The sequence below is a fragment of the Zingiber officinale genome, chromosome 11A (genome assembly GCF_018446385.1).
Source record: "Zingiber officinale cultivar Zhangliang chromosome 11A, Zo_v1.1, whole genome shotgun sequence".
NCBI classification, from domain to species: domain Eukaryota; kingdom Viridiplantae; phylum Streptophyta; class Magnoliopsida; order Zingiberales; family Zingiberaceae; genus Zingiber; species Zingiber officinale.
Genome location: NC_056006.1, coordinates 96,385,905 through 96,408,433, shown reverse-complemented (window position 1 = coordinate 96,408,433; position 22,529 = coordinate 96,385,905). Strand labels below are relative to the sequence as shown.

The window sequence follows — 22,529 nt, the reverse complement described above, 5'->3', positions numbered from 1 at the left end:
TACCCTACTCAAGCAAACGGGTGGGCTTCAGTAGCCTTCAACAAGAATTCAGTTTGCCACAAGCACAACACTCTAATAGTCTTACAAATTAAAGATCGAGTTCATAAAGGAATTTAAGAATATACACTCCGGCCATATAATCTTGGTCCTGAATGCGCCATACTGCAGTAATTGAACACGAAGATTATACATATTTTAGTTCTTATGAGATCTACTTTGACACACCTTAGTTTCTCACAAAACTCGCAGATTGCAGCAGAACTCCCCTTGTTCACAACCATAAGTAATGGCTAAAAAAAAGTAGGACAATGCATCACCTTGAGTATATGCACATTCAACCACCTACTACAAAGGGCTATGAATGTATAAGGCTGGTGAATAAGTGGACAAAAGGATTTGTGTTTGGAGCATGTTACGGATTTCAGATCAACTCGCTTCAACTGACAGGATCTCAAGTTCAGCCCACCAAAGGGGAGAAAGTCTTGGAGTAGCTGCTTCAGGTGAAATTGTAATCACCTCCCGTAATATGTTAGTGACTTCCTTCATACTTGGCCTCTTGCTTGGATCAGGATTGATGCAATGTTGGATTACCTTACAAAGGATATCTAGGTCCTTGTCTTTGTGCAATTTTAAAGTGGATTGAATCAAAGAGTCAGCAGTGTCATTGCCACTAAGGTACTCTGCAACCTGTTATTACAAAAAAGTTGACACCTTAGACAACAGTGCATATCTAACCATCCAAAATGATGAGATTTCCACTAAAACTTCTCAAAAGGCTAAAGAAATGATGAGAAAAAAAATATCAAAAAGAAGAACAAAGATACAAGATACAGTTAGTGATGTCTCAACTCACCACATTAAGAAGTTGCGTATGTTCTTCAGAATATGGAACCTTTCCAGAAATTACTTCCAATACCAGTAGTCCAAAATTATAAACATTACTTGCAGGATCAGCAGAATGGTTTCCAGGCTGATCAAAGTCCTTGTCACCATTTGTCTTTCCCTTGGCAAAAATTTCATTCCAAACATTAACATCCACTACCTGCATTTAATGTATATCAGCATCTATTCATCCATGTATTTTTAGATAACATAATCAGCCATGTTATAATCTAACAAAGAATCATTACCTTAGCAGCAGAATCCTCTGATACAAGGATAGAGCTTGATGAGAGATTTGGATGAGATATGGGTGGGTTCAACTCATGCATGTACTGCAGACAGTAGGCTGTTCCCATGATTATCCTCATTCTAGCATTCCAGTCCAAATGCTCAAATTCTTCCACTGCAGAAAGTTCAACATCATTACTATGGATTGTCATTAACTTATAAATCATCAACTAATATCCAATCAAATTAATGGTTTTCTACTTACAGTGAAGATGCTCAAAAAGTGTACCATTGGGTGCATATTCAAGGACCATCATTCTCATAAATGGTTCATTTTCCTCACAATAACCAAGGAGATTAACAAAATTCTTGTGGTTTATACGAGACAGAGTATCTATCTGAATGCCCAAGATAACAAAAGGTGTCAATGCACCGACAATCAACATGACAGTGTAGAGAGAAGGCAATGATAATAAAGATAGCAAAAATTAAAACCTTTTTCCTGAAACATATTTCTGCATGCTGCGACCAATCATTTGCAGATGTGATTGTCGTTGAGGCGACTGCTATCTCAACCCCACTTGATAATGTTCCCTTAAAGATAGTAACCTCTGGAAAGCTGACAACAATATTACTAAAATCCTCGCAAGCAGCTAGCAGTTCTGGGCGATTCAATTTTGGTACCCCTGTTTACGTTAACAAGAAGAAATAGGTCATGCATTAATTTACATGACAACAAGCACCTATGCCTAGTTCAAAACTGCTTAGTCAGAGAGCCATTTTGAATGTAATTCCAATCTAAAATTTTAATTCGAAGGTTAATATGCTTCAAAGCTTCCCTTCATTCATGGCTAAGATCACTAATAGGCTTCACAAAACAATATCAACTTGAGAAAGGCTTATTGAGGTAAAATGGTGAAACTAATTATTTATTCTATTATCGGATATAGTAGCACACTAGTACTTATCATGTCAATCAAATATTGAAATAACAATCAAGCATAGAATACAAAGGATTTACCTGTCACAAAAGCCTTCTGCAACTGACCACTTAAACCAGTTTTCCAAGGACCTATTGTGGTTGGCCCATTGTTGCGATACACTATAAACATGCATATTCCTACGGCAAGAAGTAAAGCAGCAACTGAAGTAATAAGTACGTACACCCATCCTGATGAATTTTTATATGATGGAAGAGAATTAGAAGGAATTGGTGTTGGCTGAGGATGAGGTATTAATGGAGATACGGATGGGCTCGGAGGTATTGAGGATGAAGATGGCGTTGGTTTAGGTTTAAGGGGTACTGCTGGAAATGAACCACTTGGAATAGGTGGGACACTGACAACTTGTGCCACGGGACCACTGGCTCCAGGAGCTGCAGGAAGGTTCCTGGTTTCTCCAGCCAACCTACGGCGAACAACTTTTACACCTTCACTCGTCAAAATGTATTGCTCACCAAATCCAGCTACATAAAGTAAAGACAGTGGTTACTATATTATAAATCTTGCACTGGTCAAAGTACAGTGCGTTTGCATTTTCACTTACAAGCTACATCACTTGTTCTATCCATTTGATCATCAGAAGCACCCCCTTCCTGTCTCAAGCTTGAAAAAATACCTCTTCTGTAGTTGAGATATTTTTAAGAATACATCATCAGCCAAATACCTATTTCTCACAAGATGATATAATAAAAGATGGAAAAAAAGAATAATTACTTTGGCAATATGTCAAAGATTTGCAAGATCTTCTCTTTGATAGGGATCCAAAGGGAATTAGAGCTTTTCAGTTTTTGCCAACTTGTCCCCCACAAGCTGTTACATTAATCACAGTAAGTCCTTGCACATAAAGTCCACAATCCGCCCATTTAACTTATACATAAAAACACTTGCACAACATATAAAAAGAATCAATGTAACGATATAAAAGCAAGTAAAATGATTGATCTTAGTAAGGAAAATAGTCCTGTTCCTTTTGATTTCCCATTTTCCGTTGAGAAATTATCACTTGCAAAAGATTGAATAATTGGCTTTTTTTTTTCTTATTTTTCCACAAAGCTTTTACCAATAATAGGCACACTAAATTTCAATATAAATTATTGATCTTGATTCCAGTGGATTGTGTTATCTATCAATGATCAGAAGTCCCTAACATTAGATAGAATTTTATCAGTAGTGTAGAGGTTGTTCCTTTGGGAAAATAGTATAAACATATATATAACAGAAAATGACAATTGCAAAAAGATGGTTAGCCTTTTCAGCTCAAAGCAAATTTGGTGAGAATAGTGATAGAACATTGAATCATAAAATTCAAGGAATATTCATCATTGGTTCTTTATTTACAAAATAAATAAATAAATAAATAAATAATTCATGCTTTTGCAACAGTTGACAAACTAGTCAAATTTCTTGCCATTTAAGTACATAAGGCCACCCTTGATTCTTCAATTCAAAATCATGGCTGATATGAGCAGTATATTATAACTTTGTGATAAAAAACAGCAGTGATGCTATTAGATTTTTTTTGAAGGAAAAAGGCATCTAGTAGATTTATCTTAAATCATATAAAATTTGTATACCAATTGAGAGAGTTCATCAGTTTCACTTCAGCATTTTATCCATGTGGTTCGAGCTATCAAGTTAGCAGGACAATTTGGAGCTGAGTCATGGATAGATTAGAATGCAATTATAGCTTAATTAGAGGATTTGACTGAAATTTGAGCTACCTGAAATGTGATAGTGAATTTTTATATATTAGAATGCAATTATAGCTTAATTAGAGGATTTGACTGAAATTTGAGCTACCTGAAATGTGATAGTGAATTTTTTATTGCCAACTACGAAATATGCTATGATTCAAATAATGCACTAGGCAGGGATTTCATAATCGGAGGATATTGTGGTATCTCAATTCAATCTGACCTTATGAAATATGGGCTAAAAAAAAGTTTGTATGACCTAAATGAATCAATTAATACAACCTAGTTTGGTAACTTAACGAGGTATTCAATTTAATAAGTATCTCATTAGGGTGAATGGTGATAAATCATGAGACCATAACTTAGTCATATATTAAAACCATAGCTAATCAAGGGGGTTCTTAAAATCAAATGAATCTACTATGAACTTTTACTTGAGCAAGCAACAGTGATCAATAACAAAAAAGATAGTGGGTCAATCTTTGCTCAGACAATTGGGTTGTCATTAGGGTTTGAGATCTCGTGCCAAGCCGGTCGAAACGGGCAAAACATTTCGTTCCACCCGCCAACCGGCACTGGCACGAACCCGACACCAGTCCTGCAGCGCGGAGGAGTCGCAACGCTCGCAATCTTGCAGAAAGGGTGTCACGATGCCCGTAAAGAGAAAGGGCATTGCGACGCCAAAGGCTGCGCAGGAAGGGCATCGCGACCCTCGCAACCATGCCGTGCGACCCCTCCGGCCGAGTTGGAGGGGTCGCGCGATCCTCACGGCACGACCCCCCAAGGCCACGCTGGAGGGGTCGCGACTGCGCCTGGGCTCGCCACGGTTGATTTTTTAATTAAATATTTTTTAAAATTAAAACAATTCCCATGGTAGAGGGGGATAATTCAAAGAGGCTTTATTAAATTATCTAATTAATTAAATATTATATTTATTTTAATTTTAAAAATATATAATAAATATTTTATTTATTTATTTAGTTAGTTATGTTATTATTTTTTTAATGATCAAATTATCTCTAATTTAAATAAATAATAATTTAAAAAATATCCTAATTAAATTATTCCATTAAATATATAAAAATTAATTTAAAACTCTAAAAAATTCTATTAAAATATTATATATTCCTAAACCCTCCATAGTAATCGCAATATAGCGATGGTTTCTGCGGGTCACCGAAAACGCAATTTTTTAGTTTTTTTTTATTTAGTTAATTTTTTATTTTTTAAATATATATTTTTTATAAATAAACTATTATTATTAATAATTATAAAATATTAAAAATTATTTCAAAATTTTTAATTTTAATAAATATTTTATAAAATAATTTAAATTTTTTAAAATAATTTTAAAATTAAACATAAATTTAAAATAATCTAAAAAAATTAAACAAATATATAATTCTTAAACATTTCAAATAAAATTTTAAAATTAAAAATTTACAAATATATTAAAAAATAATTTAAAATTTTCAAATAATTTTATAATTATTTTTATAATTTCAAACTTAGTTTTGAATTTTAAGAATTACTTATTTTTTAAACTTTTTTTTATAAAAATTTAATTGTATTATCTTATGAGAAAATATTAAAATATAAATTCAACATCTCAAAATATAAATATCTTTAATAATCAAATATTAATATATATATTTATATTTATATTTAAAAAATACTGAAATTATATCAACATAACACGATACGATACCGAAACCATATCGTTCCGGTCCGGGACCGAAACCTCGGCACGGTCGATATTTTAAACCATGGTTGTCATAACATGGAGGTTCTTTCTAAGAAGTACATGAAAGGAAAGGTCGAAGCAAATTCCACAAAAAAAAAAAGAACAAAGAAATTTGGAACAGGTTACGCAATTTTCTTTTTTTCCTCACTGCAGCAGGAAATATATTCGTCACAAAAAGGCAGCTGAAGCTAATTGTAGGATCAAGTAATTCTAGCTAATTCCAGCTACCTTCTTTATTATCATTTAAAAATTATCCAACCACCATTCTTGTGGCTTTGTCTTTTTTTATTATTTCTATAATATTACTAAGGACACATACTAGTTTAATTTAAAAGGCTTGAACACATTTTAGAAGGCACAAATCTTTCCAAGAGTATTTAAAACTCATATGAACCAGATACTTTGGAACTATACTAGTACAGATATAATAGAACGATGAAAACATATTCAATAAATTGAGCCCTTAACTAGAAATTTGAGTTTTTCCTCCCCGCAACTGGATAATCAAATCCTTAACATGGTATCAATGTGCAGGACATGAGTTCATAGTGACTTCGACTCCTTTTGGCACATAATGTAGATCATGAACTTTAATCCCGCCTCATTCCCTGTGTTATCTATTTCAGTGTGTACTTTTTGATTTTGCATGATGATCCTATCTGTAGGACATGCAATGTGTCTGACAAATAAGTCTATATACCATAACAGATCTATATGCTGTAAGGTGTATGTTAAATTGTAAATTTATATGCTATAACAAACACAACAATGAAAACAAAATCTAACCAGCAACTTATGTTAGCTAGGTTACAGGGACATTTAAAGAAACAAATATTTACTTACCAATGTTTGACCTTCCTGTTTATATGATTCAGATTATTAGCCATATTGCAAGAAAGGTTTGGATCCTTCATCAGATCAAAGTATGTGTTACGATTTACAATCAACGGCCTGTTTCCTTGGAACCTGTTACCACAGAGAAAGCTGCAGAAAGAAATATAAAATGATATTTTTCCCAATAAGCATTTTTCTTAGCTGATGCGCAACATAGTAAATATGTAACAGGAGGCTCACAGATGTTTGAGGGATAACATTCCTCCAATCTCCCTTGGAATTGTACCATTTAGCATATTATTACTCAAATCCAACACCTCTAACATGCTCAATCTTCCAATCTCCTTAGGGATGACTCCAGAAAATTTGTTCTGATAAAGCACACTGTTGATAGAAAATCAGTTAAAGTAACAATAGAAGCCCGAAAGTAGTAAAACAAATAATCATAGCAGGAAAATCCAAAGATGATAACTGCTTAGGAGCATGTAATGAAATTTATGGAAAAAGAAAAAACAAAAATTGTCACTCAGTCTTCAGAATTATGGCCAATGTGCAAGCACACAAAAAAAAGACCTTTGAGCTTGCAAAATAAGTCCCAAGAAAATCTATTATACATCTAACGATCACAAACAAAAAATCACAAAAAAGTGTCAGTAACCTAGCTTGGTGATACAGCTCTTCTTTTATCTTTCCTCCCACTAACACTTGCTGATATATTTCATGTTCAAAAAGAAACTGTCTTTCATGTGAATATAATTATTAAGACGGCATTAATAAAATAATACAAATTTGAGAATGTGTTAGCCTCAAATAGAGATAAAGAAAAAAAAAACATGATAGAAGCATGGAGTTATTATAAATTTCTTTGATGGCACCCAATGTGGGCACTGCATATTAAGGAAGATGAAAAGATGGGGGTAAATAACTCATGCAAATAAACGACATGAAATTTTTAGTGAAAATCATAGGATCTATTAACCAAATCATAACAATTGAATTAGCTGATTTAAGTGTGATCTTGAGTTGAATATGGAAAAAAGGTGCAACTTACAGAGCTTTCAAGTGTCTGAGCTTCCCAATCTCAGGCGCCAAAGTTCCTTGCAGAGAGAATCCTTTTAGATCCCTGTGAACATGCAGAGCTTGTTTTCATTCTTGAAGAAGGAAAGTGTACAAAAGATTTAGAAACAGCAAGGTGAACTCAGGATTATGAATTTGGAGCAAACTAACACTAGTCCCCCTCCCAAAAAAAGATGGAAAATTTAGAGATCATAAATTTAGAAATCTCCATTAATAGAAGCATTAACGTCATAATTTTTTTTTTTTGCATGTAAACTTTGCATCTAAATAGAATCATACTGACAACTAAATTTTCTAGAATGAAGCCATGAAACGATGGCTGTAGCTCCTTTTCGAGTAATCTTTTAGTCTTATAGTGATTTGCTACTGATCCCAGCATCATTGCTTGAGCTACTAAAAGACCGAGACTGAGACAGATCTTGTGCTTCCCTAACAAAGATAAAACTTATGCGAGATCAGCAGTTCCGTGTCAATATGCATACACGACTTTTACTATCAGATCAAATGTGAGGAGCACATCTTTAAGTCAAATAATTGCTCTTATACGCTAAAAAAAACATGCACGATGCCAAGATAACAACTAACATGAGAAACCGAATAAGAGGGCGAGATGATCTTACAGTGCAACGACTTTATCGTCAACACAACCAACACCGGTCCATTTGCAAGGGATGCTATCACTGGGCCTCCAATTCTCTAATGCCCCGAAAGGATCAGACTCCACTCTCGAACGAAACTCCAACAGAGCCAACCCTTTACCGAAAACCAAATTCAAGATCCCACAACCAAAACACAAAAATCCACAGAACTAAGATGTGCAATTACCTTCGAGGTTAATCGACGCGCAATCCTTGCCGAGGAGACAGATCATGAGCGCGGCGCATAATACCTTGTGCAGTTGGAACTCGCATCGTCCCCCCATTCCTTTGAATGCTCGTTAACCTATCCACAAGGGTTCCCCTCTTCGACTTCCTGAGGTCGAAATCGACGAGGGAATCGTTTCATAAATCGGCAAACAACTACTACTCCAGAATCACGCCATGTAACCAGAGCACCAGGAACAAGCTGAGGCCCGGCTCCCTCAACCGAACGCCCTCATCTGTCGGCACCTGGATTATCGATCCGAATAACCCACTAAGAAAAAAGGGAAGGAAAACAAAAAAGAATAATAAAGCCCCCACTTTCCTGACGAATCCGATGATGCTTCGATCTCACGGAATCCGATTGCAAAAGGAGATGGAAAATTGCAAAACGAAAAAGATCAGAAAAGAAGGAACATGCTCACATGGTGACCGGACGATCAAAAAGTGCGGAAGAGAACGGAGACGTTGCGTTGTAGTTGGGGAAGGTAGGAGCGAGACGCAGGGTTGAGTTCCGAAGCCGATGGGAGTGGAATTGTGGAGTTGTTTATTATTATTATTTAATTTCATAAAAATGGAAATGCGAGGAGTAATTATCTTGGCGTTGGCGTGGGGGTGGAGGTGGGACCGGGGGCACGGCCGCATGGGGCGGACGCGCAAAGTGTAGTCACGCTCACCTATCGTTCTCAGGCCTTGTCGTGCCTCCGCCTAACGGTGTTCGAAGTTGGGTCCACCTGTACAAATTAATTAGCTGCTGGATACTTTAGAAAAAATGATTATTTTTTAAAAAAATATTCTTATTGGATTTCTATTGCTGTGTCTTTCAAATCTATTATAATAATAATAATAATAATAATAATATAAAAAATTCAAATCTCCTCGAGATGAATAATTAATTAATATATGATGATATTATTATCATAATATATGAAAGTTAAATCTTAATTACTAGTTGAGTGTCTATATTCTTCATAAATTATGCTCAATATTAAGAGTGTGTTTGGTTCAAGTCATCATGTATAATTTTGGTTATTTGATTACCAGGTAATCACATAACCAAGATTATAAGGAATAAAACATAACCAAATGTTGTTTGGTTCAACTTAGGTAATACAACAAAAACTTGTTTGTTTGAAGGTTTTAATGAATACCCTAGTTTAATATTTTACCGTATTACCCTCAGTTACAAAACCAACTATACATAATAATAATAATAATAATAATAATAATAATATTATTATTATTATTATTATTATTATTTATTTTTTAATGTTTTTTTACTTTTCTTTTTCCTATATATTTTTTTACCTTTTTATGTGTTTTTTTATTTTTTAATGTTTTTATATTTTTATATTATTTATATTTATATTTTCTTATTTTTTACATTTTTAAAATTTTAATTTTTATTTATTTATTTTATTTTTAATTTTATTTTTATTTTAAAATTTTTTTAAATTTTTAAAAATTTTTAAATTTTTATAATATTTTTTTTAAATTTTATAATTTTTATTTTTAAAATTTTCATTTTTTTTATTTTTTTAAATTATTTATTTTTTAAAAAAAATAAATTTTTAAATTTTTTAAAACATTTTTTTATTATTTTACATTTTTTTATATTTTTTTACATTTTTTCTCTTTTTTTTATGTTTTTTCTTATCGAAGGGTATTTTTGGTAAAAAAAATTCGTTAACCCCGGAATCAACAAAAATCTTAGTTTTCTGAGATTTTCCGATTCCGGACTGCATGACCCTTTTGCTGACGTGTCGGGCATGGAACATTACTTGGGAATCATCGAATACCTAAACCAAACAAGGTTTTTGTTGATAACCTTGGATGGATAACCAAGGTTATCAAGAATAACCCCGAACCAAACGCACCCTAATTGTCATCCGTGATTTACTTTTTCCATATTGATCAATGAACGAACCGACAGAGGCGCTTGGGCCGAATGAATCGTTCTTTTTGTCATTGTAATAATAAATTCGATAATTTACCAAATCAAACACGTAAATTTTTGAATTGATCAAAAGACGCACATTACTTTAATATATCAAAGAGCTTACTCGACTATGTGTTATATTCCTTCTGTCAAATTTGACTTTTTTTTTTATTTTTCTCTTTTTTCTTTCTTATCTCCAATGCATGCAATCTCCCTTCTTTTCTCTCTCTTCATGCATAAATATTCATATCAAGTTCACGTTGACCCTAATATGAACTGTATGATTCATATTAAACTCATGTTAGGGTTTAGAGTCGATTCTTTCTTATTATATTTTAACACTTCTAGAGAAATCGAAATAAGTAAAAAAGAATACTATTGAACTCCTTATAGTCTTAGAAATCTAAAATCCCTGAAATGATTTCAATCCAACATGTCTAAATTCATCATTGATTTTAACTAAAATTTACGGTGGATGTTTACATATTTTAAGTCATGTAAAATTTTGACACTATAAGGAATACAATGGTACCTTTTATTATTTATTTTAATGGTAGACCTCACGTTCATATCAGGATTAATGTATATATGATATAAATATTCATAGAAGTTTTCCACCGGCCACCAGGATAAATCGGGAAGTGTACGTTGTGACCAGCCTAGAAGCCCAACATCCGTTGATTACGCCTCCCATTTAGAGAAAAAATTTCTATAAATACGTCGTAATTGGAATTCGAACCGTGGATATCCGAATGATAATTTGAATATCTTATCGTTACAACATAATTCCAGGGGCATGTACAAAGAGAAAGGAAAGAGAAGAGGGACAGAGAAATAAATCAGAAATTAAAAAAAAAAATCAAATTTAATATGGGATAGAAGGTGAAGAGTATATAATTAAGTGTGCGCTGATAAATATTAGAGTAGTACGTGCTTTTTATCCCTTCACAAACACTGTAATAAATTTCATAAAATTAATTATTGTTTAATAAAATCTGAATTTCATGGTTTTTACAATATGAAAAATCAGTTTTGTTCGACGATTGCGATGAATTATGATGCAAACCCATCGGACTGCAGACAAACAAAATCTCAGGCCACCGGCAAAATCTTTAGGGAAATTTGTAGACATGCGAAAATTCGGGTGGCATATTAGTTATAAATATTAAGCATCAATAATTAACTCTTTGCTTTGCTGTGGCAAAATTAAGGTTCTAGCGTTAATCAGATGAAAAACAAAATCGTAAAGTCATATATGGATAATAAACCATTTTATATGCATTTTGTATTACATTATTGCCTTAGTGTTTTTGTTCTGTTCGTTTTTTTTTAATCCGGAGTTATCAAACTGTTGCATAATTGTTATTTTTTTTTCCTATCTATCATTTGTATATGTAGCCTCTGCACCACACCCAAAACAACTGCCACGTCTGCATAATATCTTATACAAAGTGAATTTCATCAATGACATCTAAATTTTTTATAATTTATAATAATTATTTACTAATAAAAAGTAAATATAGGCAGGAATCAATTTATATATCTCTTACTATTTAATTAACAAATTGAATGGTGAGTAACCAACTATCAATTAATTTAGTGAAATTTAAAATTAAGTTAGGTTAATATCTTGTTTTTCACACCTAAAATAATTTTAAATTTTGTGAGCAATTTTTTTTTAAAAATGTATAACCTAATTTATACTATGTGTCTCACTTCTTCTTGCCACCTTAATGCTCATATCTTTTTTATATCACAATACATTAATTCATCTATTTCGATTTCACCCCCTCCAATCCATCCTATTAACACGGAGGTAAATCTCGGTTTTACCGAAATTCGAACCTCAGACCTCATGACGGCAACACCTTATGCGCTAGCCACTAAACCCATCCGAGGAAACTAAGATTTTTATAGAATGAATCATATTAACATTGAATAATGTTTAATTATTTGGCAATAAATATTTATTTTATATAATTTACGCATATTCATATATTATATTACACATGCAATGTGTGCACGATGTTAGTGTGTATATGTATATATATAGTGACAAAAGATTACTATGCTTATATCACACACCCTTCATAGTCTGTTCATAAGATATATGATAAATTATCGGTTATAGTATTCAAGATAAATAATTTTAAGATATAATATATATATTTATATGTTTCAGATTTATGATTTAAGAAATTTTTTATTTTTAAAAATAAAAAAAATCTAGGTGCATGGATTAAATTCAAATGCCTCAACAAAAACTTTAAAAAAAATGATTCAACATGGCTGGATTAATTTTAGGCACTCCAAAAAATTTATTACGGATAGTTTTACAGGAATATATTGTTAGATTTATTATATCACAATGTGGAAGTGTGGCATCTCTAATTTTTCGAAAAATAAATAGGATTGAATTTTCAAAATTTACCTTAGCGAATGAATATCGAAGATCTAGGAATCATGAAAAACTTCTCGAATCAAACTCGTAGTCAGGATGATAATCACAAACGAACTATCACCACGGATTCATAACATCTCAATCCAGAGTCCAATGATTTAAGAAGAAAGTGTTAAAAGTCTCTCCTCCCTTGTCTTTCTTTCTACAATGTGCTCTTTATATAGTGCACAGCCTTACCCATTTCTTCCATTACAGAGTCGGCTCAACTATTCTTGAGGCCCTAGACTAAAATTTTTTTTTTTAAAAATAATTTAATATTTTTTAAAATAAATCTTGAGGCCATAAGCAAAAATAAGAATTTAGTATTTTTTAAATAAATATTATTAGAAACATTTAATTTTGTTACTTGTAATAAAAGGTGGAATTTGTCACCCTAGCAGCCCAATACTATCGACCCTATGACCAAGCTGCAGTTGGCCACTGCAAGGAGAGCATTTTTCTTAGCTTTGCCGAGATTCTACACCTTGTCCATTGTAACAATATCTACCATGTATTAGCCAACTCAACCATGTCCCGGGAGCGACATTTAATTTTATTAGTAAAATTTAAAATGGCAGTTTCATATATTGCCAATGATTATTTATACAATTAGAAGCAGTGAGCAATTAAGTCACATAGCAATAACTTTATCTTATGTCAAACCTCATTTTTTTTATTATTAGTAAAATTTTAAAAATAAAAAATGTTTTATATTAACTAATTTAGAATCAAGAAATAAATTATTGTAATACTTTTAATATACATTTTAATTACAATTTTTTTAAAAAATTATCAATCATTTTTAACTTCGAGGAAGGAAAGTCTCGACACAACGATAAAATTATTGTGTGACCTAGAGGAAATAGGTTCGTGTACTAGATATAGTCACTACGTATAATAAACTCTTTCTCATAATCCCGTATTGACGGGAGCTTCGTGAACTTGGAGTCACTACGTATAGTCACTCCTTGGAGTTTTATAGAATCTTCATGGAATGCAATGATCTTTTTCCAAAGATCACTTGTGTTCTGATAATTATCTATACTCAACAACACATTAGGAGGCAATAAATTCAATAGAATTTTCGTTACCTCTTTATCTTTCTCTGATTGCTCCCTTTGCTCTTCGATTCAATATTGAGGTCAGAGACGCTTCCCCTTCTTATCCGTTGGAATCTTGAATGGTTCTTCCAAAGTCATCCAATAGTTCCACTCCATTTAGAACCATGCCTCCAACTGCGTTCTCCAATAATTGAAGTCGTCTCGGTTGTACGGAGGTGGGATCTGGATATCCCAACCTAGCGATCCTTATGACTCAATCTTCTTCTTCCTCTAGCCGCTCTCTTGGTGATTAGTCCAACAAGAGCTCATCTAACTTTGATACCGCTTGTTGGAACCTTTGACACCGGCTAGAGGGGGGGTGAAAGTCTCACCCAAATTGTTGCTTCCTGCACTTGTTAGTACGTAGCAGAAATACAAAACAAAACTAACAAGAAAAAGCTAGACCTTAGAAGACAAGGAACACAAACAAACCTAACATGCTTATGTAGCATGGTTTGGAGATCACTTACTCCTACTCCACGATTGTTCATAAGGTAGATGATCCCGATCCATCGGTGGATGACTCCCCGGAAAACCTCCGGTTAGCTCAAGCTCCTTATCAGTGGAGAAACGTCGGCACAAACACTTGAATACAAGCACACCGATCACACAAGGGCTTGAGAGACTCTAATAGGGATTAACTACCTCTATTTTCATTAATCTTAATCAACCTTCCAAGTCTTTGTTGTATAGGCTATAGGTTGAAAACCCCCATCTACCAGTCGACTGGTAAAAGTACCAATTTATTGCCCTCTATGGAAACTCGATCGTTACAATCCAACGGCTCAATACCAGTCGACTGGTAAAAGTACCAGTCGATTGCTCCACACTGGTCGAGCGAATAAAGACATTTTATTCGCTCTCAGTCGACTACCAAGTCAACTACACCAGTCGATTGACAAAATCATCAATTGACTGGTAAATCATATTAACCTAGGGTTTCCCTCCATGAGTACAATCTCTCAGCACTCGGACTTGCCCACACAACCTAGACCTAGCCTTCTAAACTCCTCAAATTAGTCTCGCGTCTCCCGGATGCCTCCCCATCCTTCACATCTTGTCTTCTGGAGCTTCCATCAGTCTTATCATTGTTGTCGAATCATCCTTTGCTAAGAGGTTGTGCCTTCGGGACTTCATCCATTTCCAAGTCACACTTGAACTTACATTGCCAAGACTACATGCTTCAACTTACACTGCCAAGACTCACCCTTGGACTTTCCTCCTTTCACTACAAAAAAATCTGTAAATAACGACGGCATTCCCGACTGAATTTAATTCAGTCGGTAAATACCGACTGAATATATATTTCAGTCGGTAACTACCGACTGAATTAAATTCAGTCGGTAAATGCTGACTGAATATATATTTCGGTCGGTAATATTCCGACTGAATATATATTTCAGTCGGCAATTCATTTAACGGGTTCGGGTATTGATAGGGCTGTAAACAAGCCGAGCCAAGCCGAGCTTTGGGGTGTTCAAGCTTGTTTGATAAGATAACCGAGCCGAGCCGAGCCGAGCTTAAAATGAACCAAGCTTTTAAAATGAGTGTTCAAGCTTGGCTTGGTTTATTTTTTATGAGCTTGAGCTTGTTTGAAGCTTGGCTTGAGCTTGGTTCGTTTAGATGTTATCAAGCTCTCAATTCAAGCTTGGCTTGAGCTTGGTTTGAGATTGGTTCGTTTAGATGTTATCAAGCTCTCAATTTAAGCTTGGCTTGAGCTTGGTTCGAGCTTGACTTGAGCTTGGTTCGAGCTTGGTTCGTTTAGATGTTATCAAGCTCTCAATCCAAGCTTGTTTGATTATTTGAAACTTTTAATTGTTTGATTGGTTATTAAGATTGATAATTTAAATTTATTTATTTTATTTTATTTTATTATTTATTTAGCATATTGAAAAGAATTTTATTAATAAATATTGTTCGTGAACATTGTTCACGAACGTTGTTCACGAACATTGTTCACGAACATTGTTCACGAACGTTGTTCACAAACGTTAACGAGCTGAACACATATGTGTTCAAGCTTGTTTGTTAAGCTTAACGAGCTGTTCAAGCTTGTTTGTTTAATTAATCTAATGTATATTGAACGAACATAAACAAGCTCTTACCAAGCCGAACACCAAGCTTGTTCACGAACGCTTGGTTCATTTACAGCCCTAGGTATTGATGTTTACCGACGGAGTTAACATTCCGTCAGTATATATCGCTAATCGGGCGATCCGATCAGGGTTAGAGTTTACCGACGGAATCACAATTCCGTCGGTAATCCCCGACGGAATCATAATTCCGTCGGTAATCCCCGACGGAATACACAATTCCGTCGGTAATTACCGACGGAATTATCATTCCGTCGGGGATTACCGACGGAATTGTGATTCCGTCGGTAAAACAGAGTGAAATTAGGGCACGGTGCGACTTTCCTCTCCGCGCGAACTTGATCTCCTCTCCTCTCCGCTTCCTCGGCGATCTGCAACCGACAACCGGCGATCTCGGCGTCCAGCCTCGTGTCCTCTCTCGTTGTCGGCGATCAGCAACAGGCGACTTTGGTACGCTCCTCTCCTCCCTCATCTCTTTTGTTTGATGCGCACGTCGGTGCTACGCCGGCGCCTGCTCCCCGGGCGTGTGCTCCACCGCCGGCTGCTCCCCAGGCACCTGCTCGTGGCAACCGGCCGCCGATGGCGCCTACTTGATGCAGGCCAGGCACCGCAGGCCCTTGCTTGCGGCAAGCAGTTGCCGCAGGCCCGTGCCCATCTACACTGCTTACTGCTTTTCGATTCTAGTTTTTTTTCTTCTCGTATGAGATCGGATCTGTTAGCGACTGAGTTTGTCTCTCCAATGTGCGAGAGAGAGCCTATGTCGGTTTAAATCTCATCTACGCTGCTGATTTCTATGCTGTATAATAGGCTCTCTGCAGAGGAATCTAGATTATTTGTAATTGTTTGTCTTTCGTTGGGTAATATTCTTTGGAGATTTCTCTGGAAGATGTTAACTATGCAGAAATGTAAACTTTATAAAAAATAATTGTAGGTCTGATATAACTTTGATTAGAAAATAACAGAGTCTAGCGACGACGACTTACAAACTGTTGATGTTGAGTAGAACTGTTTCCAGAGTCTAGCATTGATTACATTTTAGCATTATTGTTCATCAAGTAAGTTATGCTTCAATCCTATTTTATTGTCTGATTATCATGTTTGTAAACTTTATTATGATGTGTTGTAATGCTATTTTGTAGATATTATATCTCATAGCAGATCATCCAGCACCACCACTTCATGGATCTACCGTTCTTAGGGTTGTCGGAAAGTCCTAAGTATTTTTTAATTATTAATAATTTATGTTCCTTTTTTAAACATATAGCTTATGTCTTAAATATTAGTGTTGTTATCTACAGTTTCTAGTTGTTATTAATTCAATATTAGTGTTGTTTGATTGTGAACCGAACATCTGGTTTACTTTTTCCATCATAAAATTTCTCATAACCACACTTTAACCATGCTATTGGAAGAAGTAGAAAAAATAAAGAAGCTAGATTATTGATATACTTACAGTGTCTTATTTGATTGATTAACCATCCTTAACACCAATAACCAAGCCCTCCACAACCTCTAGTTTGTTAAACTTTAAGTTGTTTTGCCTAGTGACAAACTCTAAATTTGTTAAACTTTCATTTGTTGTTTTTTTTAATAATCCAAGTGTCCAAACTTCACCCGATTAATTTTTGAGATAGACAACCTTTCCCTAATTCAACTATCGAGTAAATTCGGAGTGCAGCTTATGCACACTCAGAAACTAACTTGATATTCTTATTGTTTCTTTGAGTACTAGTGTTGTATTGTTCCATGGCCAAACCAACTCCAATACAACTCTGCTGACAAGTAAACTCATAGACACTAGATTTCATGCATAATATGTCCTCCAATGGGACAAGGTTCTAAGCATAACCTAAAGGTTCAGATTTGTCTGTTGTCCTCATTAGGCTTATGATACAATAACTTGAACTACTTCAATCATAAAATAAATATTGTAGTTGTTTTTATAAGGTTTCAGATTCTTAAGTGGTTGTGGAGGTGGCTCAATTTTAGTAGTTGTATGCTTAAAGTATATTGTAGTTGTTTTTAGGTTTCAGATTCTTAAGTGATTTTAATTTATCATACATTAATTAAGTCAAATATAATTATTCTATTTGGATATTCTTAGATATTTATCTTAAATTGTATTGCATTTTGCAGGAGTCCATATTGATACTTTCACCACTGTACTATCATTGGATATCTACAATATAATTCAGGTATTTTATTATATGCAAAATTAGTTATATATTACAATTATATCGATTCAGTCTGATTATAATCTCTTATATTTGACTTTTACAGGATTATATTTAGATTTATGTGTAGGTGATGTATCATGGTAAGTTTGGATATTTTGTATTTAACGTTGACTTATCAGTACTTTTGGATGCTTATGATTGTCAGTACTTCATATTTGGTTATGTTTTATTTGTATTAAATTTTGGAGATATGGCCACTTGTTATATGTTTTGTATTGTTTTTTAGACAGTTTTATTATTTGTTTGTGAGCATATTGTATGTTGTGTTGGTCGTTGATTGTGTGGATTGTGATTATATATGATTTGTGCTTGTCTTACCATCGTTTGTGATGGTTTTTATTATATAAAAATTGTATATATGATAAGTGGGAAATGCAGGGCAGGGATTTCAAATTTTTTTACTGCATATTGCCGACGGAATTTAATTTTCCGTCGGTAATTTCCGACGGAAATCTACATTCCGTCGGTAATTTATCGAACAACAAGTTTTTACGATACCATGCCGACGGAATTAACCTTTCCGTCGGTGTTCACCGACGGAATTCTACATTCCGTCGGAGAATACCGACGGAATATTGAATTCCGTCGGTAATCACCGACGGAAAATTGAATTCCGTCGGTATTCTCCGACGGAATGTAGAATTCCGTCGGTATTTTACCGACGGAAAGATTAATTTCGTCGGTGATTACCGACGGAATTAAATTTTCCGTCGGTAAAATACCGACAGAAAGCTTATTTCCGTCGGTAAAATACCGACAGAATTTGATTCAGTCGGCAACCTCCGTTACATGCCGTTTGCCCTTTGCCGACGGGATAAGTTTTCTGTCGTTAATAAATACCGACGGAAGTCATACATTCCGTCGGTAATTTCCGACTGAATACAATTTCCGTCGGTAAATTAAGCGCCGACCCAATTCTTCCCGATGTCAGAAATTCCGTCGGTATTCCGTCGGAAAGTTCATTTACCGACGGAATGCCGACGGAATATTCAGTCGTTAATCGCGACTCTTTTTGTAGTGTTTGCCAACATCACACTTGGACTTTCCTTGTTGTACCTGTATCCTGAATACTCACAATACATATCAAATACAACAATAAACTTAATTTAAATCTTTGCCTAAATATCAAAACTTAGGGTACCCATATTGCTCAAATAATTTCATGTCAATCCGAGGTCATTTGGTTCATCAACCATTTTTGTCCAAAATCAGTTGATGGATCAAATGACCTCGGATTGACATGAAATAAATACTTATATGTTCGTCTACTTTTCCTAATTATATTCATGCCCTCAAACCTAATATATTGAGAGCAATAATTTTTTGAACATGAATTTAATTTTTTTAAATATATTCGTATTTAAAAAATCATTGCTCTCAATATATTGAGTTAAATTGACATTTGAGCACATGAATATAATCAGGAGAGGTAGAGAAACACATAGGAACTAGTTTCATGTCAATATGAAATTATATGGTATATCAACCTATTTTAGGTTAAATCGACTGGTGTACCAAACATCAAATTGATATTTGAGGGCATGGATGTAATCAAGAGAGATAGACGAACATATAGGAACTAGTTTCATATCAATGTAAGGTCATTTGGTCTATCAAACTATTCGATCTAAAATTGATTTTGATTGGATTGATATGATTAAAAATCGAACGTTTTGATATAGAACTAAATCGATTTAACTATTCCAAAACATCAATCGACTGATAAAGATAAAATCAAAAATAGATACATACCATTTTAAAATTTTCCTATGTGAAATAGGTATTTTATAAACTCATGGACATGGTTCAGTAATAAGCCGAATATTTTAACGTGGAGTTTACAAAGTGATCCTCTATCCGATGCGTTTACTAGGAAGGAATTCTACGTATCATGTAACACCTCATTTTTTTTTTAACCCATGTAACACCTCATTTATCACCATATGTTGCTTTACATTCCTGTAATATGTAATTTCTCCTTTACTTCATTAATTACTTGTTTAATGCCACAGGGAAAAAGTTTAAAAGGTGCGTCACATGAAGAAAACAGACGGAAGTTGGTGATCAGTTGCGTGGCTTCTGTGTTGAAGCTCCGGTGGTGGAGTAAAAGACGGTTCACCAACACAAAATGTTTTTTTGTCACCGTTTAATTTAACATGGAATAATGCAAAAATTATCCTTGACATGGATTCATGGAACAATAAATTAGATGAATAAATTTATTTGGAATAATAAAATAAAATAAAATAAAATTTGGAAGGCGCTGAAGAACTTAACGGCCGGCCCATCAATCCCTTTCGAAGTCCCAGCGCTTTTACACCGGAAGACGGAAGAGCAACAATGGCTCGGCGATCGCATCCGACGGAGATCAGGTGCATCGCCCGCGACGAGCTGACCGAGGGCGGAGCCGGCGAGAGGCCACTCGCCCAATAGTCCTCGTCGTCCCTTCGACGACATCCTCGCCTTGCCCTCGGCACCTCTGTCGGACTCCTCTTCATCCATTCTGCCGGAGGCGATCTGATCCACAAGCAGGTACACGGAGTTCCCTCTTTTTGTCCTTGTCTCCCTCGATCTAATGCCGGATTCATTTCGTTAGTTGTTTTCTTTGTCCTCTGATATGTCCACAACCTGACATTATTCGTCTCGTATCGTAAGGCGTCGATTTCCCCAAACCCCCAAAACCAGGTGGAATCACAGAAGCTTCCATTTCTGAGGAACTCTGTGTGGTGTTGCCTAGCGTTGTTGCCCGCTTCGAAGGCCACTCTTCCTAAGATCGCCTAATTGTGCGGTGCCGCAATCGCTGAATTGTGAATTAAGTGGGGCGATAAAACTATGAAGATACGAACTGTGATGGAAGACCACTCTTCCTGAGAGTCTCTTTCACCTTCGCTACCCTGCCGACCAAGTTACGGCAGTCCGGATTGAAGATGCCACGGACGATTGCAGGGAAGGGGGCTCGGTAGACGATGGTGAGATCTGGTGTAAATCGGTCCAAGGCTCCAAGCGACTTTCTCACATAAAAAAAATGATAAACGGGTTAGACTAGTAGTCAAGTCTAACTTAAATCAGTGCCGCAAACCCCACGTTGTATTGATCAATTCAAACTGCTCCGTTGATTTATCGAGCCCGATATTTCAATTCCGTAGAGTTTAAGCCTGTGTATTTAAGGCTGTAAATTCCCCTGTTAAGTTCCACATGTTTGACCATTCACGGATTCAGACTGAATGATAAATATGTGAATTAATTCGACTAGATTTACAGCTCCCAAATCCAAACGGCGATTCTTGCCCATCAATTGTACTTAATTCGCTCTTCGTCGTCCAATCCCTGCCGCCGCCGCCGCCGCCATGTCCAGTCCCACACAACCGACGCCGGATTGGTGGTCGAGGCCCTCCGACCAGGGCCGCAGCAGCTCCTACGACATGAGCTCGGGCATCCTCGCCACCGGCCTCATCTCCCTGGCGCTCGTCGTGGCCGTACTCGTCTTCCTCCACTTCTACGTCCGCTACGTCCTCCGCCGCCGGTACCCTCGCGGAGGCGGCCGCAGCAGCCTCGCCACCGCCATGGACTTGTTCCGTTTCGACTCCGCCGTCGCCGGGCTCGACCAGGCCCCGGGAGCCGCGGGGCTCGACCCCGCAGCCATCGCCAACCTCCCGTCCTTCCCCTATCGGAAGACGAACGGCGAGGAGGAAGAGGAGGCCTCCGGAACCGGCGGACCAGAGTGCGCGGTGTGCCTTAGCGTGGTCGAGGAAGGAGAAATGGTCCGGCGGCTACCTGCGTGCAAGCACGTGTTCCACGTCGGCTGCGTCGACATGTGGCTGGCGTCGCACGTAACCTGCCCTGTCTGCCGCGCCACGGTGGAGCCGACGTCACCCGACGCCGCAGTGGTAGAAATAGGGGATCCTTCTCGGCCGGCAGCGACAGCGGAGAAGTGGCCATCTCAGGAAGGACCGTCGGGGACGAAGGAGGGTGGGTCGGGGTCGTTTCGCTTCGACTTGAGCGCGTCGCTGAAGAGGATGGTGAGCCGGAATCGGTCCTCTTCGAGCCAGCAAGTGCAGGAAGAAACTACGGAAGATTTACCGCAGGAAGGGACGTCGGGGACGGAGGAGAGCGGGTCGCCGTCGTTTCGCTTCGACTTGGGCGCGTCGCTGAAGAGGATGGTGAGCCGGAGTCGGTCCTCGTCGAACCAGCAAGTGCAGGAAGAGACAACGGAAGATCTTCCGCCTAATCTAGAGAGATTGTGATTGAATTGCAGCAGTGGACAATAAGCTCCTGGCAAATAGTTTGTTTCATTACGCGTGTGTATATCGAGATTAATAGTTAGTATTGTTCTGTTTAGAAAATTTCATAAAATCAAACGAGAATTATTTTTCATTTAGCAACTCCCCGTAGTTGTAAAT

The 22,529-nt window shown here is 36.1% G+C and overlaps 2 protein-coding genes across 3 annotated transcripts; one reads left to right on the top strand and one right to left on the bottom strand.

Moving 5' to 3' along the window:
- Nucleotides 1-76: 76 nt before the first annotated feature.
- Nucleotides 77-8,900, bottom strand: LOC122032285 (protein MALE DISCOVERER 2-like). 2 transcript variants are annotated; one of them, XM_042591564.1, is made up of 14 exons: nt 8,746-8,900; nt 8,286-8,569; nt 8,081-8,213; nt 7,435-7,506; nt 6,624-6,767; nt 6,393-6,533; nt 2,826-2,921; nt 2,656-2,732; nt 2,132-2,575; nt 1,606-1,796; nt 1,376-1,508; nt 1,131-1,285; nt 854-1,042; nt 77-687 (listed from the first exon to the last, which is right to left on the bottom strand). In XM_042591564.1, exons 2-14 carry the CDS (start codon nt 8,380-8,382, stop codon nt 427-429), a joined length of 2,133 nt encoding a protein of 710 aa, XP_042447498.1. In that variant the 5' UTR covers nt 8,383-8,569; nt 8,746-8,900; the 3' UTR covers nt 77-426. The 2 variants fall into 2 exon arrangements, with proteins under 2 accessions (XP_042447498.1, XP_042447499.1); XM_042591565.1 differs by having other exon boundaries at nt 8,286-8,594; nt 8,746-8,869.
- An 11,468-nt stretch (nt 8,901-20,368) lies between these two features.
- LOC122030935 (RING-H2 finger protein ATL40-like) lies at nt 20,369-22,511 on the top strand. Its single transcript, XM_042589972.1, has 2 exons — nt 20,369-20,661; nt 20,785-22,511. The coding sequence occupies exon 2, from the start codon at nt 21,477-21,479 to the stop codon at nt 22,371-22,373; it is 897 nt and encodes a 298-aa protein (XP_042445906.1). The 5' UTR covers nt 20,369-20,661; nt 20,785-21,476; the 3' UTR covers nt 22,374-22,511.
- The last annotated feature ends 18 nt before the right edge of the window (nt 22,512-22,529 follow it).

Coding starts and splice junctions, on each gene's coding strand:
- LOC122032285 (XM_042591564.1), bottom strand. CDS start 8,382: ATGGGGGGACGATGCGAGTTCCAACTGCACAAGGTATTATGCGCCGCG. Junction 6,768..7,434: donor CTCAGACACTTGAAAGCTCT/GTAAGTTGCACC, acceptor TTCTATCAACAG/TGTGCTTTATCAGAACAAAT. Junction 2,576..2,655: donor TAGAACAAGTGATGTAGCTT/GTAAGTGAAAAT, acceptor TACTTTATGTAG/CTGGATTTGGTGAGCAATAC.
- LOC122030935 (XM_042589972.1), top strand. CDS start 21,477: ATGTCCAGTCCCACACAACCGACGCCGGATTGGTGGTCGAGGCCCTCC.